General features: G+C 40.0%; 1 protein-coding gene across 1 annotated transcript in view; it reads left to right on the top strand.

The window, feature by feature from the left end:
* LOC140209392 (synaptotagmin-B) overlaps positions 1–18497 on the top strand; it is a 138185-nt gene that overhangs the window by 47144 nt on the left and 72544 nt on the right. Inside the window, exons 5-7 of the mRNA XM_072277644.1 lie at positions 622–789; positions 5973–6140; positions 6805–6922. Of these exons, the coding sequence (XP_072133745.1) occupies positions 622–789; positions 5973–6140; positions 6805–6922 (454 nt within the window). The remainder of the gene's footprint in view (positions 1–621; positions 790–5972; positions 6141–6804; positions 6923–18497) is intronic.

Below are 18497 nucleotides of genomic sequence, written 5' to 3'. Positions count from 1 at the left end.
TGCATATTTAGTGAAGCCACGAGGCAAATGTTTCTTCCCCTCATGGGAATGAGTGAGGAATTGCAGATAGATTTCTTATACCTTGATACTTAATTGGAAGACTGGAAGGTATTGGTCCATTTTGGGACCTTTTACATTGGTATTGCAAGAAAAGGAACTAATACCATGTTACATTTCTAAGATGGAGTCTATTATGACAACGTGATATCCTTTCTCACCGTTTATTGTTATTTTATCAATTTCCCTTATCTTTGCTGCTAATGCTTTACTGATTGGCTTTCCTGTGACTATGCTACCCTCCTGATGAAGGATCTCAGCCCGTAACATCAACTGCCTATTGCCCTCCATAGATGCTGCCTAACCTGCTGACTTCCTCCAGAATTTTGTGGGTGTTGCTCTGGATTTCCAGCATCTATGAAACCTTTTATGTTTGTGAAGAGATGCTCTGCTGTTTACAATGCATGCAGACTAATATGTAAAGCAGAACACTAGCCAAATGAATCTGAGCAATAATTACATCTGTTCATCCAAGTTCCCCTTGAAAGTCTTGCCTTCTGCCCTCCTTCACTCTGTAATGGTAATCACATCAAGATTGACACTTTCTTCATTCCTGTTTTACAGCTAACAGTGGGAATTATTCAGGCAGCTGAGCTCCCTGCGCTGGACATAGGTGGAACATCTGACCCTTACGTTAAAGTCTTCCTGCTCCCAGATAAGAAGAAGAAATATGAGACAAAAGTTCAGAAGAAGACTCTAAATCCTACCTTCAATGAATCCTTTGTATTCAAGGTAATACTTCCTAGCAAGCGGTGATGCATTGAATAGCCTTCTGTCAGTCTTAGAGGTCTGTGTTATTCGTTTTTAATGTTAAATACTTTCCGATAGCATCCAATGGATATTGCATAATAAATCCATTGAGATTCAATGGTTTTAATTACAGCAGAAATTATTGACACCAGGCTTGAACCTCCTTTAAATACAATTTCTGAAATGCTCTTTTTTGTATACAAGTAAACAACATCTACTTTGTTGTTCAATTATTTAATTCTGAACACTCAGAAGTCAGAATCCATTACTAACTTCAATTCCACAATAACCATTACTTATGGAGTTTAGGTGAATACTGATTCAACGTATAATAGGTGAACATAATGGTCTCATGTATATTTCCCACTCGTGATCATAGATTAATCGACCTGCAGTTCCATAGTTACTGTCACTTCCCTTTTGGTTGGCACTCATCATCACAATTATTTATTCTTCAGAATTAAATTAGAATTTTAGATTAGGCTTATAGGTAACTCCACCTCCAACTCACCCCCAATTTAGTTTATACTAAGCAATGATACAAGTACTTCTATATCGTCTAGTGTATTGTGTACTCCAGTATCCTGTGTTGGATTGTTGTGTTATTACGAATCATTTTATCTATTTAGTGTGTTGACATGTGGCCAAGTGGTTAAGGCGTCGGTCTAGTGATCTGAAGTTTGCTAGTTTGAACCTCAGCTGAGGCAGCGTGTTGTGTCCTTGAGCAAGACACTTAACCACACATCGCTCTGCAACGACACCGGTGCCAAGCTGTATCGGCCCTAGTGCCCTTCCCTTGGACAATATTGGTGGCGTGGAGAGGGGAGACTTGCAGCATGGGCAACTGCCGGTCTTCCATACAACCTTGCCCAGGCCTGCACCCTGGAAACTTTCCAAGGCACAAATCCATGGTCTCACGAGACTAACGGATGCCTATTATTATCTATTTAGTGTACAATGGCTATTGTCATTTAAGAAATTTCCTCTTTATTGTCTTTTTCCTATGAGGATGACTTGCTTCAACTCCCATACTGATGCAGCTTAAGAGTTTTACGTGCGATCTGTTGACTACCACACATGTGCCAGGTGACGCCTAAGGGCGTGGGTGAGTGGATGGTTTGGGATGTTGTACATTTCCCTCCATGTGCTCTCACCACAGAGATCTGAGACGCTCAGTATATTCCCAGTTGCCTCATTTTAAGCAATCACAGGCCAGGGCTTCCCAGGAGGTGGAAAGAGGGTTCTCTTTCTTTCCCTCAAGGAGATTTTTGTGGTCATACTTGAAATGTTTTCTCCGTCCTATTAAGAGCTTGGAGTATTGATGTCATTATGGGAGTCTGGTGCTTGGGAAGCAGATAACGTGACCCACCCTTTGGAATTAGATGAGCATGATCAGAGCCTTTATGCCAAAAATTTTTTCAGGTACAATGAAAAAAGACTTGCAACAACATCGCAGGCACATATAAGCAACATTTACCAGAAAAAAAAACACAAACTGAAATTATACATGATTTTTAAAAGAAAATACAATTAAAACAGTCTATTGTAATGTGAAGTGATCATAGTGTTCCTAAACTGTGAATATTAGGGCTTTCAAAAAGTAATTACTAGGCAAAAAATGAATGATTACAATCTTGGTTCTCCAAACAATCTTATATTAGACTGCAATTCATATTTAGCTTTAAAATCCGATAGTTTCATTAGTATCCTTTCTGCCTCAGGTATCCAGAGTGACTCAGTACTGAAGCTTATTGAACTGAAAGGTACAAATTTAGCAGTTTGTTGTCAAATATGGCAAGGAGTTAACATACTCAAGGATATCGAAGTACATTTTACTCCTATTTATCAAAGTCAAAGTTTTAATCATGTTACCTATTTACTTTTCCTCAGCTAAACTGAAGCATTTGAAAAATTGTGCAAAACGTCTTCATTTTGTCACTGGTGCTATGTCTTATTCCTGAGGATGAAGATAAATCGAACACACTGCCACCTGTAGGAGATTCCAACACACATCAACATCACCAAAAGCCAAATTATTCAAAATATTGACATTAAGATAATAGATCAGTGATGTAGCCAGCACCTTTCTCAAATGACTATTAAATGCTAATATGTATTAATGTCACAGTCCCCACAGCCCTATTCACATCTATTGAAATTAAAATGGTTGGAGAGAGAGAGAGTAGCAAAACATTTTAGTCATAGTCATAGTCATACTTTATTGATCCCGGGGGAAATTGGTTTTCATTACAGTTGCACCATAAATAATAAATAGTAATAAAACTATAAATAGTTAAATAGTAATATGTAAATTATGCCAGTAAATTATGAAATAAGTCCAGGACCAGCCTATTGGCTCAGGGTGTCTGACCCTCCAAGGGAGGAGTTGTAAAGTTTGATGGCCACAGGCAGGAATGACTTCCCATGACGCTCTGCGTTGCATCTCGGTGGAATGAGATGCTATTGATTGTAACCTTCTTGGCATAGCAATGTCACAGCAGCAACCTTCTTTAGTGGAGGATATTTTCAACCTCAAGGCTGTGGAAACAGCAGTGTTTTTTAACTGCAAACATTACACTGTATTACTTGAGGAATTTGCCATGTATAACATGTCCGCAGAGGGGTTACATGCTTGATGTTACTTGTTGCATGACTTTCAGATAAGGGGAATTAAGTTTATCATAGATTGCCAGGGCTAAATGTGTGTGGTAGTACTGACTGTGAATTATACTCTCCTCTGCATAATTCATTCCTTTCTCTTCACTGAAGTTAGTTAAGTATGACTGGTAGCCAATACTCAAGTATGCATTTAGCCCTCTCTGTATTCTTTTTCATATTTTCTCTTCCCACCTTTTTACCCAAGACAACAATCTTTGGTGGGATGTTGGTTTAAAAGAACCATTCTGCTTTGACTGGGCGCATGTAGTGTTGACCCTCAGGCCCAGCGTAGAACACACAGCAGCCCATCAGAGACAATCAACTCCGACATATGCTATTCACACAGATGTTGCTGGATGGGAATCAGGATTGGTGATCCTGGTGAATGCCTTTCCTTATCCTGAGCCTACGGCTGATGAGGAAAATGATAACATTCCCACTGTTAACCCCAGTATAAATGATCCGTTCAGTATAGGTGATGGGCTGCATATGAGGCCCTTTCCAGCCTGCAAGATCAAAATTCATCACACGGTGGAATAACAGTTCACTTCTCTGGTTTTCATACCGAGTTCCAGACACTGGGAGCACGTAATGGGAATTCAACTCATTTATAGGCCTATGATTTCCTGACCATGAAGTTAATGAGGCGTTTACTCAAATTCTTCATATGTGTTCTCAGTGTGGGAAGTTCTGCAGAGGGAGTACTAAAACTGAAGATTTATTCAACTATGGTCTCATGAATGATAAATGGTTTTGAGCTGCGATGTGCCAAATCAACAGAGTTAGCCCCTATGGCAGTGTTATGGTAACAGTGAGCTACAGATTACGACATACAAAACAATTCCCCATAGACTACTAAATTAATGGCACCTGATTTCCCTCTGCATATTAGCAATGTATGTAATCCATATACAACCTTGAGATTCATCTTCTTGCAGGCAGCCACAAAACAAAGAAACACAATAGAATCCGCAATAAACTCCCCATAACAAGACCGGCCAACATCCAATGTGCAAATAAGGAACAAATTGAGCAATAAAAAAATTAAAAATTAAAAATAAAAAAAAATTAAAACAAAAGTAATACACAGAACATGAACCGCAAAGACCTTGAACGTGAGCCCAAAGCCACGGAGCCAGTTCAGCGCTAACATGAGTGAAGCCAGTCTAGGAGCCTGATAGATACAGGCCACAGCTTTGGAGCCAGTTCAGTGCTGATGTGAGTGAAGCTGGTTCAGGAGCCCAAAGGCTGTAGGGTAACAGCAACTCCCGAACCTGGCAGCATGGACCCAAGTCTCCAGCGCCACCCGCTCAAAGGCATCAGCAAGAAGAGAGAAAGACAGGTCAAACCCAGGTGGGCAGGATGGCTTCAGTATAGGACCTTGGCTGAAATGGAGAATTGATCTAAACATTGGTTCATCCTCTGGCCTTGACCTGGATGCCTTAATCTTTTTAATCTGGCTCAGCACTTAAATCAGCTAAACATTTGTTAATTTTTTGATCTCAGGCCCAGGCCCCGATACTTCAATCAGGCCTGAAGTCTGCTAGCAATGGCCGTACTTGCATTCTCAAGAGCTCAGTTCACGAAATCCTTCAGGAGACCACAAAAACACCAGATCGTTCAGATGGTTCAAAAGCACACCTCCGACGTGGAAATTACAGGCTGTGAATTGCAGAGATCATAGTCCACAAGAAGTATATTTAATAGAATAGCTAGTAAATTTGTGAGCTGCCCACAAAATGTCTTGGTGATATATCACTCGCATTACTTCTTGCATTTATGGTGTTTACTCAATTTATATATTTTTTTCTAACTGATGAAAACTAAAACTCAATTGCTCCCCCTTTGTTAAATGCGGGAAATGCTTCTTGCAGAAAGTAAATAATGTTGCTGAATGAGAAGCAGAAATGATGGGACAATTAGCCAGCATATTTAATGCCAAAACTATGATGAATTGATGAAGAAATTGCTTGGTGAGACCAAGAAACAAGGATTCGCCAACCTACTTAGTTAAAATGGAAATAACCATCTCCAAGCAGGGTGTACAATCTATCACCTGTGGAGGGAAGAAGGCAGCCCACATTTTGGGTTGACATTCTTCATTGTAGAACTGAAATGTTAACAGTCCATTTCCCTCTGCAGATGCTCCCTGACTTCCAGCAGCTCATTTCTTGCTCCATTTTCCAGCATCTGTAGCTTCTTCTGTCTTCATTTATGTGCAATCAATTATCAATGCTTGTAAATAATACTTCATAAATTAGTAAGAAATATGCAAATAACTTTGACTTTTTAGAAAATTTTCCAGAGGACAATTCAGTTGCAAATACTTATCTGAAACTCTGTATTTCAAGATGTATCTCAGTAATTATTGGATTTCTGCCCCCAGAGAAAACTGCTACAGTTATAGAAATCATAATATTCAGTGTAACACAACCCAACAGCAAAGGACAAAGTAAATTTGCAGATGTTCTGCTATCCTTTATCTTTAAATGATGTTTTATTCACAGGTTCCTTATCAAGAGTTGGGAGGAAAGACATTGGTAATGGCAGTTTATGACTTTGATCGATTTTCCAAGCACGACTGCATTGGTCAAGTGTCAGTCCTAATGACCAAAGTTGACCTGGGGCAACAGCTTGAAGAATGGCGTGATCTAGAAAGCGCTGAGAAGGAAGAGGTAGGGGGCTAAGTGTACGGTTTGGGAGTTCTGTTGACATTCTAACGCCCAATTGATTCAATTGATCCAATGTGTTCGACTTCAGCATTGAGAACTCATTTTCAAATCAAACTTTGCCCAAGGCACCACACTTAAATATACCAAGGAGCATTTTATAATGATTTTTGAGATGTTTACATTTCAAAGCAATGCCCAAGTGGAGAAACCTCAGGTCACATTATTATCTGCAGCACATAGGAATAAGTTTTCATGAAAACTCAAAAACCAACCCTTCTCAAAATGGTTGCAGTGTTGCCTACACAGTAATCTGATTTCATTCAAAGGTTTCTTTGCAAAGCGGAGGTGGTGTTTCACAAGAAAATGACCAGATTTGTTTTGTCTATTTGAGTGGGAATTTAAAACGTTCATCAGAAATGTTGACATGAAATCACAGTTCCAAAGATGCCTCAAGTCCAAATTCAAGTTTAATTGCAATTAAAGCATACACATTTATACAGCTAAAGGAAACAACATTCCGTCGGGGCCAAGGTGCATCACAATACATACAGTCATACACAGCACACAACACACGTGCTTACAAGAGCACATACAGTCACATGCAATAATATTAGCACAAGTCCCTGCATTTTCAAGCATTCTAAATTTCTTCATCATTCCCGTACAGCCTGAGAAACTGGGAGACATTTGTACCTCGTTGCGCTACGTACCAACAGCAGGGAAACTCACAGTCTGCATTCTGGAGGCAAAGAATCTAAAGAAAATGGATGTGGGTGGACTCTCAGGTAAGATAACTGCTTATATGTAAGTGTCAAGATTTAAGAGGAGCATTAGAGCTAGCAGTAAGTGTATGGACATGTTGCAATATATCATCAGCTCTACATGAAGTGAAAATTGACTGCATATTATTCAGAGTTCTCAACCAGTAGACCCCTCAGGAACTGTTCAGTTTTTATCCTTCAGCTTTCCCAAAACAATGTTCAAAATATATGACTAGTTACGAGGAAGAAAATATCAGCAGGCAGCTGTTGGATTAAGAATTATGCTTTGGCTAAGATTTGCTCATGGACTAAATATCCTCATTTGTGGTCGAACATGCCATTTGAAATAAAAAGAGCTGTGTCATGACTATTGGTTTCAATTTAAGTATTATAAAGCTGTCTGAAAAGCAAACCAAAATATCTCTTTATTTCCTTTATGAGTATAAGGAGAAATAAAGGAATAGAATCTTGCTCTGTTTTTCCTGTTTGTGCTGGACATCTGTTAACTCATTCACCTCAAGGAACTTTCAATTGCTTTGAAGTCTGATTAGAAAGAAAACAATATTTATTCACACATTAACTTCCTTACCCACAGAAATAACACTAAATAAAGCTGAATTTTGTGGAAATCAGGTTGGCTCAAAGGACTCAGAAATGCGTTTTTCTTGAGGGCAGAATATCAAATTATAGATCCATACTTTTTTCATAATCCTCCCTTGTCACACCGAATGTCTGGAGGCACCAGGAGAAGATGAGTAAACTATTAGTTTCGTATCAGGGAGGATGGGGCAAGGCAAATGGATGAACAAAAGAAATCGTCCAATCAGAAATATTCTGTGTTCCACCTTCTCTTGTTCCTAAAGTAACTGGTTTCCTTCTTTTCCAGTTCTGATAGAGGGACCCAACTTGTGACATTAACTCTTCCTCCTTCTATACTGCCTGACCTGCTGATCATTTCCAGCTTTGTCTTGTATAACAGGGAAATCACATATTCGTAACATTGTTCAAAAACATAAGAAGGATCCTTAATCTTATAAATAGAGGCAAGGATTATAAAGCCATGTTACATTATCCTTTTAAAAACTCTGGTTACACTCATCTGGAGCAGTGCCTATTCTAACTTTCTGTCACCAAGATAAATGTTATTATTAAGTAAGTAGTGTAGCTGGAGGTGGCTCAGCTCATTTGACATTAAGGGGAGGGGAATCACCAGAATTACATACTTAAGACATAAAAGTTGCATTGAGGATAGAAAAAGACAAGCCACATCAGATTAAACACAGAAATTGTTAGGGGAGAGGAGAGAATGGCAAGTCGTGTTACTTATGTGGTACAAGATGTTGCTGAGGTGCATTTGGAATATTGTGTTCAGTTTTGATCACCTGCTACAGGAAAGATGCCTTTGAGCTGGAAAGAATGTAGAAAAGATTTACAGGGATGTTGCTACATCTCAAGGGACTGAGTTCTATAGAGAGGTTGAGCTTGCCAGGTCTTTATTCATTGGAGCATTAGAACAAGTGTACAAAATCATGAGGGGCATAGATAGGGTGAATGTACACAGTCGTTTACCTCGGGTTTGGGAACCAAGAGTTAGAGGGCATAGGTTTAAGATGAGGGAGGAGAGACTGAATAAGAAACTTGAGTGGCAACTTTTTTACCCAGAGAGTAACCCAGACGTGGAATGAACTGCCAGAAAGTGACTGAGGCAGGTGCATTAACAATGTTTAAAAGACACTTGAACAGGTAAGGGTTTGAAGGATATGGGCCACATGTGAGCAAATGGGACTGGCTTCAAAGAGCATCTCAGTCAGCATACACCGGTTGAGCTGAAGGGTCTGTTGTCAGACATGGCCCAAGTGTGGAGAGAGAGATCAACAGTTCACTGACTTTAATGAGAACTGTTGCAGAATTTAAAGGAAAAGAAAAACAATAAATGCTCGGCCAATGGGACCGTTAACTAAAACTCTCAAACTGAAAGTTAAATGCCAGCACTGCGGCTGCAAGCAATAACTAAATACTAAGTGAGTAAAGAATCCTTTACGGTGTCGATCGAAATGGTAGTCTTCTTTCCTGGAAAAGAGTGAGGGTAAGCAGGGAAAACAAACGTTGCTGTGCTTGTGGTCAAGTCTCAACAAGACCAGAAGGAAAAGAAGGCAGTAAACACCACCGTAATGAAACAGTAATTAACTGGAATGTGCATACTCACAGGTGAAATTATTGAATCTGTTCCACAGATCCCGCGACAGAGTCCACGGTTGTAACATCTGTTTCTGTGCTGTAAGGGTCTACTTCCCTTTGTCTCTGACTTGATGGATAATAAAATCAGAATGAGTTGCCCCAAATAAGTGAAGGAATGAACAATCTTTTTCTCTTTCATGCTACAATCAATAATCTCAGGAAAAATTGGGAAAAAATGAAATGATTGTATTTTACAACACAGGTCAGGGATAATATTACACCATGAAAAGGGAATTTGAGGGTTTGAAGATGTAATCAATTTGATTAGAAGGAATAAATGATAATGAATTGTAAAGTTTTTATTTGTTATCCGCCAAATAATGGAAAGAAGATAAAGGGACAAAAGATATATGCAAAGGTGCAAGGAATTTAGTAACTTGATAATGTTGGAGAATTATACCCATAGGGACATAGTTGTATAAAGAAATCAGTAACTGTACACAAGACAGTGTTCAAAACCAATACCATCCCAAGTTAAAGAGTGCTGAGTATCCAGTGCTATAAAATCAAAAAGAGATATTTGGGAAACATTGATCATAACTTCACTAGGGTAAAAGTCTTCATCCACGAAGACTTGAAGTAATCATGAGTGTAAGTATTGATCTGGAGAATAAATTTCTGTGAGCTGATGACAGATTTAGTCAAGAGAGAATGCAAAGATAAGTTTGTGAACTTAAAGGCAGATGAACACTGGATGGCATTCAGCTAGTTTAGGCACAACCAAGGGGAAAGGAAAGGTATTCAATACAGGATTTGCTGGATGATGGAAGATATTGAACATAAATTAAACAAATAGGGAAAAGTTTTAAAAAATGTGTTCATAACTTCGTCAAAGACCAAGCTGAAAACAAAATGTCTAATTTTTGAGAATATTTGAGAATAGATTAACATGAAATGAATGTGGTAGGTAATGAGGTGGACTGTAAGAGACCAGGATTACATAAACAAATCAGAGAACAGGGCAGACATCAAGAAAGCAAAACATTTCACAGTAAGATCTAAAGAGATCCATTTTGATTGTTAGAATAAGGAGAGTCATTACAACATAAATGTAGAAACACAGAAATTTACAGTACATTACAGGCCCTTCAGCCCAAAATGTTGTGCTGACCATGTAACTACTCTAGAAACTGCCTAGAATTTCCCTACCACAAAGCCCTCTATTTTTCTAAGCTCTATGTACCAATCAAGAGTCTCTTCAAAGATCCTATTGTATCTGCCTCTACCACATTTGCTGGCAGTGCTCAAAGCCTGTGCCCCTCAGCTATGTGGAGTACTTCGCCATGTATTCAACATGATCCTGAGGCTCCGGAGGGTTCCTGTATTGTGGAAGACATCCTGCCTCGTCCCGGTGCCGAAGACGCTGCGTCCCAGTGGCCTCAATGACAACAGACCGGTGGCATTGACCTCCCACATCATGAAGACCCTGGAGAGACTTGTTCTGGAGCTGCTCCGGCCCATGGTCAGGCCACACTTAGATCCCCTCCAGTTCGCCTACCAGCCCCGACTAGAGGTCGAGGATGCCATCGTCTACCTGCTGAACCATGTCTACACCCACCTGGACAAGCCAGCGAGCACTGTGGGGGTCATGTTTTTTGACTTCTTCAGTGCGTTCAACACCATCCGCCCTGCTCTGCTGGGGGAGAAGCTGACAGCGATGCAGGTGGATGCTTTCCTGGTATCATGGATTCTTGATTATCTGACCGTGAGCTTGCAACACTGTGTGTCCGACAGAGTGATCAGCAGCAATGGGTCTCCACAGGGGACTGTCTTGTCTCCCTTTCTCTTCACCATTTACACCTCGGACTTCAACTACTGCACAGAGTTTTGTCATCTTCAGAAGTTTTCGGATGACTCTGCCATAGTTGGATGCATCAGCAAGGGAGATGAGGTTGAGTACAGAGCTACGGTAGGAAACTTTGTCACATGGTGTGAGCAGAATTATCTGCAGCTTAATGTGAAAAAGACTAAGGAGCTGGTGGTAGACCTGAGGAGAGCTAAGGTACAGGTGACCCCTGTTTCCATCCAGGGGGTCAGTGTTGATATGGTGGAGGATTACAAGTACCTGGGGATACGAATTGACAATAAACTGGACTGTTCAAAGAACACTGAGGCTGTCTACAAGAAGGGTCAGAGCCGTCTCTATTTCCTGAGGAGACTGAGGTCCTTTAACATCTGTCGGACGATGCTGAGGATGTTCTACGAGTCTATGGTGGCCAGTACTATCATGTTTGCTGTTGTGTGCTGGGGCAGCAGGCTGAGGGTAGCAGACACCAACAGAATCAACAAACTCATTCGTAAGGCCAGTGATGTTGTAGCGATGGAACTGGACTCTCTCATGGTGGTATCTGAAAAGAGGATGCTGTCTAAGTTGCATGCCATCTTGGACAATGTCTCCCATCCACTACATAATGTACTGGGTGGGCACAGGAGTACATTCAGCCAGAGACTCACTCCTCCGAGATGCAGCACAGAGTGTTACAGGAAGTCATTCCTGCCTGTGGCCATCAAACTTTACAACTCCTCCCTGGGACGGTCAGACACCCTGAGCCGATAGGCTGGTCCTGGACTTATTTCATAATTTACATATTACTATTTAACTATCTATGGTTCTATTACTATTTATTATTTATGGTGCAACTGTAACGAAAACCAATTTCCCCCGGGATCAATAAAGTATGACTATGACTATGACTATTCCACGCACCCACCACTCTCTGTATAAAAAAACTTACCTCTGACATCCCCCTTGTACCTACTTCAGAGCACCTTAAAACTATGCCCCCTCATGTTAGCCATTTCAGCCCTGGGAAAAAGCCTTTGGCTATCCACACGATCAATGCCTCTCATCATCTTATACACCTTTATCAGGTCACTTCTCATCCTCCGCCACTCCAAGGAGAAAAGGCCAAGTTCACTCAACCTATTCTCAATAGGCATGCTCTCCAGTCCAGGCAACATCCTTGTAAATCTCCTCTGCACTCTCTCTCTATAGTATCCACATCCTTCCTGCAATGAGGTGACCAGAACTGAACACAGTACTCCAAATGGAGTCTAACTAAGGTCTTACATAGCTGTAACATTACTTCACTACTCTTGAACTCAATCCCGCAGTTGATGAAGGCCAGCACACCGTACACCTTCATAACAACACTGTCAACTTGCGCAGCAGCTTCGAGTGTCCTATGGACACGGACCCCTAGATCTCACTGATCCTTCACACTGCCAAGAGTTTTACCATTAATATTATATTCTGTCTTCAAATTTGTCCTACCAAAATGAACCACTTTACACTTACCTGGGTTAAACTCCACCTGCCACTTCTCAGCCCAGTTCTGTATCCTATTGATATCCTGTTGTACTGACAACTCTCCAGACTATCCACAACACCCCCAACTTTTATGTCAACAATTGGTAGAATGTGTAAAGAAATAAAGAAACAGTATGCATGGGGATATCAGAATCACAGTCAGGTTTAATATCACTGGCATATGTCATGAAATGTGTTGTTCTGTGACACCACTCAACCAGCTGATCTGTCCCACTCCTGCATCCCTTCTCATCACCATCTGACATTCTGCCAACAGTAGTTGTGTCATCAGAAAATTTGTTGATGGTGCTTGAGCTGTGACTAGCCCCAGTAGACAGAGTACAGCAGTGGGCTAAGCACACATTATCGAGGTGCACCAGTGTTGATTATCAGAGAGGAGGTGATGTTATCTCTGAGCTGCACTAACTGTGGTCTCCCACAGTCAGCGCAGATCATTGCAATAGGCTGGAAAATTTGGAGGGAGAATGCTAAGGGATTTATGTTGGTGACAAACAGGCTTAGGAAGGTATTAAAGTGAATATAATGTCCTTGAGTTTGCAGTGGGATATTGAAACCAAAAAGAAGCAATGACTTTATAGGCCATTATTGGAGTATTGTAGCATTGAACATAGGATGTCAAGGCTTTGCAATGTATCCAGAAGTTATTTACTCGATGAAACAATTCAGTTCTATGGATAGACTAGAAAACCTGGATCATCCTTCTCAGAGTAGAAAGGTTAGGGATATTGATGGAGTTTCAAACTTTGGTGCAAATTGCTAATTAAGGAGGAATTGCTTAAGGTTGCAGAAGTGTAAGATTCAAGTTGAAAAGACAATAAGTCAATTCACAGCAAACTTTTTAAACTGAATTGGATAAAACTTAGAAAGAAAAATGCGTGCTGCACGCTGAGGAAAGTATAGGGGATTGCGATTAATTGGATTGCAAAATAACAGAAATAAAAAAAGTAGAGAGGTAGTGCTCGTGGTTCAATGACCATTTAGAAATCGGATGGCAGAGGAGAAATGCTGGTACATATTCAACTAACTGAATGTGTCACAACCACTGATTCATCAGCACAGTATTTACGGCAATTACGCTTGTGAATATGCACGTGTCAGCTAATTATTATTTAATTGTGATAGTATTTTACTCTATACTTGTCACTGTAGTCCTTGTCGAGACTTGGACTTGCTTCACTTTTGTTTGTATGGGACTTGCCTGAGAAATTGGACTGTCGAGTCAACGGACTCTGAAGACTAGCGGTATTCATTTAATACTTAGATGTTCTTTTCAGCCACAGTGTAGGCTTCGTTTCCCGTTTGAGAGTTTTAGTTAACGGTCCTGGTTGGCCTTGTGTTTATTGTTCTATTTTCCCTTTAGCACTGTTCTCATTAAAGTTTTGTGAACTATCATTCTGCTTCAGTGTCTCTCACTCCGCACTTGGGCCATATCTGAACCTGAATGCATCTTGCATCTGTGCCATGTCAGGCTGTGTGTCGTCTTAAACCTTGGGAATTATGTTTTTAAATAAATTGAAGGCTTGCTAATCTTTTCAGATTAGCAATTGCAAAGGCTAATTGCAAAATGCCCATTGGAGATACCAACCTTCTGATATACCCTTCATGTTATTGGAAATGCTGCTTTAAGTCTGTGGGTTGAATTTCAAAAACTTCCACAACAGACTTCGGTATCTCTCAGTCTGTTGTCATCACTTAGAGGTTCTAATCTGAGCAGGCTGTACTTCATATCCCGGGAAATGCTAGTTTAACGTCCTCCAGTCACAGGTTTCATTACCATTGTAACTACGATATTGTAATTCGATGACGAGTAAGTCAAAAGATTTAATTTCATCTATGTGAACAATCTGACAGAGGAATACTTTAAAGTTAACACACTGAGATTTATATCAGGTCTGCTGTGTAACTTTTATTTTTAAAAAAGCTTTCATAATTACTGTATGGAACTACAATAGACTTATTTGCAAAACTAATGTTCGGCTTTCTCTCTGAGCAATGAGGTAGATCTGATGATCTCTTGGGATACCCAGAGCAAATGAATCTATCCTCATTCCTGTCAGCCAAACACTCTTTCGTGAGAGAGTGGAGGGCATAGTTCTCTTGACTCTGTGACAGATTAGGCAGGTATATGAAGTGAAATGCCAAGGTTTGGATGGTCTCCTGAGGGGGCTTGATGATGCCTGCTGATGTTTCATGAAAAATGGCCTCAATATATTTTGGCAATATATTTCTCTTCTCTCTGGTGTTACTCCAAGCCAAAGAACATTTGATCTATGATTGCTTTGTTTTGGCTGGGTCATGTGCTTTGTCTCAGTGTTATCTTTAGGCAGTCCTTCAACATTGAGTGAACATCAAAAATACTGCAAACACTGGAAGTGCTGGAAAATGCTGGAAACACTCATCAGGTTGAGCAGCTTCAGCCGCAGGTGCCGGTTAACCTCACGAGTGTTTTCCACATTTGCTGCTTTTCCATTGGTCCTCAAACAGCCAATGACTGTGCTTTCAGATTAAAGGCTATAAAGAAATTGATGGCAGATATCTGCCTCTGTTGGGAGGCCCCTTGGAACATGAGAAGCAGTTTCAGAAGTGGGGATTGCCTAGGAAGAAGATGGAAAGTGGTCCACCCTTTTCAGGTCTTGCACTGGACCTTTTTTTTGCTGGGTTGTTTTCTAAATACAAAGTGTAAGTAAGGCTCAGTTTATTATATCTTTCAGTGAATATGTGAACAATGATTTGTATTTACAAGCAACGTCAGATTAGGATGACCTTGTTTCTGGAATGGACGTGAAATACATTGAACACTTCCCTGTTCATCCTCTGCTGCAGCAGGAAGCTTGTTGGAGGTGTGATATAGAACATAGGTAGTTATGAAACAGTATTTTTAATGTTCCTTTTCCCTGACATTAAGGATGAGGGTACAAATTTGTGATCAAAGTTCCTCCCTGCCAAAATTTAGAATTTCTAAACTCTAAAATTCTAAAATCTTCAAAAGAAACATTGCCAGCTCCCGAGACCCTGTTGTTTTGCAGTTGAATCATGGCCTGGATTGGCAGCAAGATTATTGCAGGTTATACTCAGAGAAGTGTTTCAAGGTCATGGTCAAGGTTGTCCATCTAGGAGGTGCTGATTTCTTCTTGCTCTGTGAGATATGTTTGCCTCCATTCTTAGTTCAGAGTTGGGGGCTGTTGAGGCCAGTCTGACCTTTGAACTTTCTTCACAACCCACAGATTTTACAAAGTTTTGAAAAACTAACGTGACATTTGTGATCTGCAAATCCAAGTTATACATTGTTGACCATGAGATGAAAAATTGATATTTTCATTCAAATCAATATTGTGGTTTTAGAAGATATTACTTTATATTTTAATTGTGTATATAAAAGACAGGAATATTAATCAGTAGGATTTTTAAAAGTATCACCAGGTAGGGTATAAAACCAATAACATAATTTTGCTGTTTTGATTTGCTGATCAATTAAAATTAGTACTAAAAATAAAATTTCCTGTTCATTTGGAAAGGGGATATTTCCATTACATTGAAGATAACATGTCGCCCTCTCCCCTCTCATAAACAAATACACACTCACATAAAACATCAAATTATTTTTGAGTCTCTAACCAGTGATGAACAGCTAGCCAGCTGGGAGGCCCATGACTCTGGTCCAGGCTTCATTCATTTTAGATTCACATATCCAACCAGCAGCTCATACATTTTATAAGAACAATATTTGGTTATTGAATGTAAATTATTAAAAGCAAAGATGGAATGTTCCTCACGTAGTAGTGCTGGGGTAAGAGTATCCATCAGAACATTGTAGCTACTGGGTTTTTCTCAAAGCATTTTCCTTCAACTACTGTTTAAAAAAATAGGTTTTGTTAATTGATTTGTTCTAGACATATTATAATACTAAACAGAAATACCTCAGCTAAATAAATTTCAACTCTAATTTTCCATCCCACCACATGGACAATTTCAGTGTCATTCATTGCAAGCAGTAATCTACTCATTTGCAACGCAGGTACCAAACAGACAGTGACAGATTGAGAGAGCTCTTCCATGCAGCCCCAAGTATTTGATTAGATTGACTCAGTTGCCACTTTATTAGGTACACCTGTACACCTGCTTGTTAATGCAAATCTCTAATCAGCCCAATTACGTGGCAGAAACTCAATGCATGTAAGCATGCTGGCATGGTCACGAAGTTCAGTTGTTCTTCTGACCAAACATCAGATATGTGATTAAGTGGCTATGACTGTGGAATGAGTGTTAGTGTTAGTGAGAGTTAGGGTGGCTTGTGTGTCTCATAAACTGCTGATCTCCTGGGATTTTCATATACTTCTCTGGGGTTTACAGAGAAACAAAATCATCCAGTGAGCAGCAGTTCTGAGGACAAAAAGGCCTTGTTAATGAGAGAGGGCAGAGGAGTATAGCCAGACTGGGTTAAGCTGACAGGAATGTAACATTTACTCAAATAACATCGCGTTAAACAGTGGTGTGCTGAAGAGCACCTTTGAATGCACAACACATTGAACCTTGAAGCGGATGAGCTGCAGCGGAAGAAGACCATGAATATACATTCAGTGGCCACTTTATTAAGTAAAGAAGGTACTTAATAAAGTGGCCACTAAGTGTAAATCAAAGTCAGGACTGTGTGTAATGACTGGCAATTAAAAATGAAAGTTTAATTCTGTTTCTGAAGTTGGAGATCCTGTGAATATCAGGTAGATTCATTTGCTTCACACAACTCTTTCAGAGATTCTGTAGAAATAGTTGGTAAAGAATTAATGAATCCATCAAAGGGAACAGAGCTATGCTTTCAAATTCCAATGTTGCTTTATAGAGTTTGATGCATGGTGAGCGACATTAAAGAACAGGTGAACAGAAGGATGTGTATTGCAAATTCAATCAACCCCTGTACTGGCTGTGGAATGCTATATCTACAGTGTGATTCAGCTTTCTCAGGTCCCCTGTATGACACCACACTCAAAGTAGGTAAAAAATAATAATTTGCAACAACTTGATAATAACTAAAGGCCCAAGACTGATTGAATTTAAGTGATAGAGGTGGGCTGCTTCCAGCTGTAGAGATAGCTTGCTCAACAGGAGATATCACTTCCATCAGCTGCCTGGATAAGAGTTGGGGGGGTGGTGATTATCTTCTTGTGGATTCATTCTGGGAGGTACATATGTGCCACCTACTTCCACAAGAAACTGTCTCTGAGAAAACAATATTTACACATGCACCCCTGGCTGGCAGCCATTGAAAAACCCTGAGCGGCACAGGCCAGATGCTGACTTGCTCATCACTAACCGCAGCATCCTTGAACAGGTGTTAGGCCAATAATTAATGTAGTCAGGAGGCTTAACACCTTTCTCAGGCATCCGTCCAGGAAAGCGGAAAACAAGCCCTATGAATTTTGCAGTGGAACTAATGACAGCACAGATTGGGCACAGGCCATTGCATTACAAATTGGTATCCATGGAGCCTATTTTATAGAGTACCTGAAAAACAAGTGTAATGCATACCAATTTCTAAATCAAAAGGCATGTGGGTCAGAAAATTGGCAAAACATTTTATACCACTAAATACAGAAAGTGGGTGATTGAATTAACTTTAAAATGGCATCAATAGAACTGTAGAAGGAAAAAAGCAATCATTGTTCTAACACATTGAATAACTACAAATTGGTAGCACAAGGCACCTGCCTTAGCTTTCACTGTCTTCAGATCCTTTGGGTTACCTCTTTATAACAAAACAGTTAAATACCTGAAACCAAATCTCACAGTATTGTTCACTGCTTTGCTTGTTTGCTATGACTGAACTTGCTAAAAAAAGTATACTGTATTGGAAGATAAGAACTATGCATAACACTTGGAAGTAAGGAAGACGGAGGGATATGGACAAGGTGTAGGTCAGAGGGATTAATGTTTGGTGTTTTTGATTTGCTTTTTACTGGGTTTGGCACAACACTGTGTCAAATGGCCTGTTTCTGTGCTCTATCTATCTATCTATCTATCTAATCACTGCATTTT

The sequence above is a fragment of the Mobula birostris genome, chromosome 14 (assembly GCF_030028105.1).
Source record: "Mobula birostris isolate sMobBir1 chromosome 14, sMobBir1.hap1, whole genome shotgun sequence".
In the NCBI taxonomy this organism is placed as follows: Eukaryota; Metazoa; Chordata; class Chondrichthyes; order Myliobatiformes; family Myliobatidae; genus Mobula; species Mobula birostris.
This window is presented reverse-complemented; position numbering and strand designations above follow the sequence as displayed.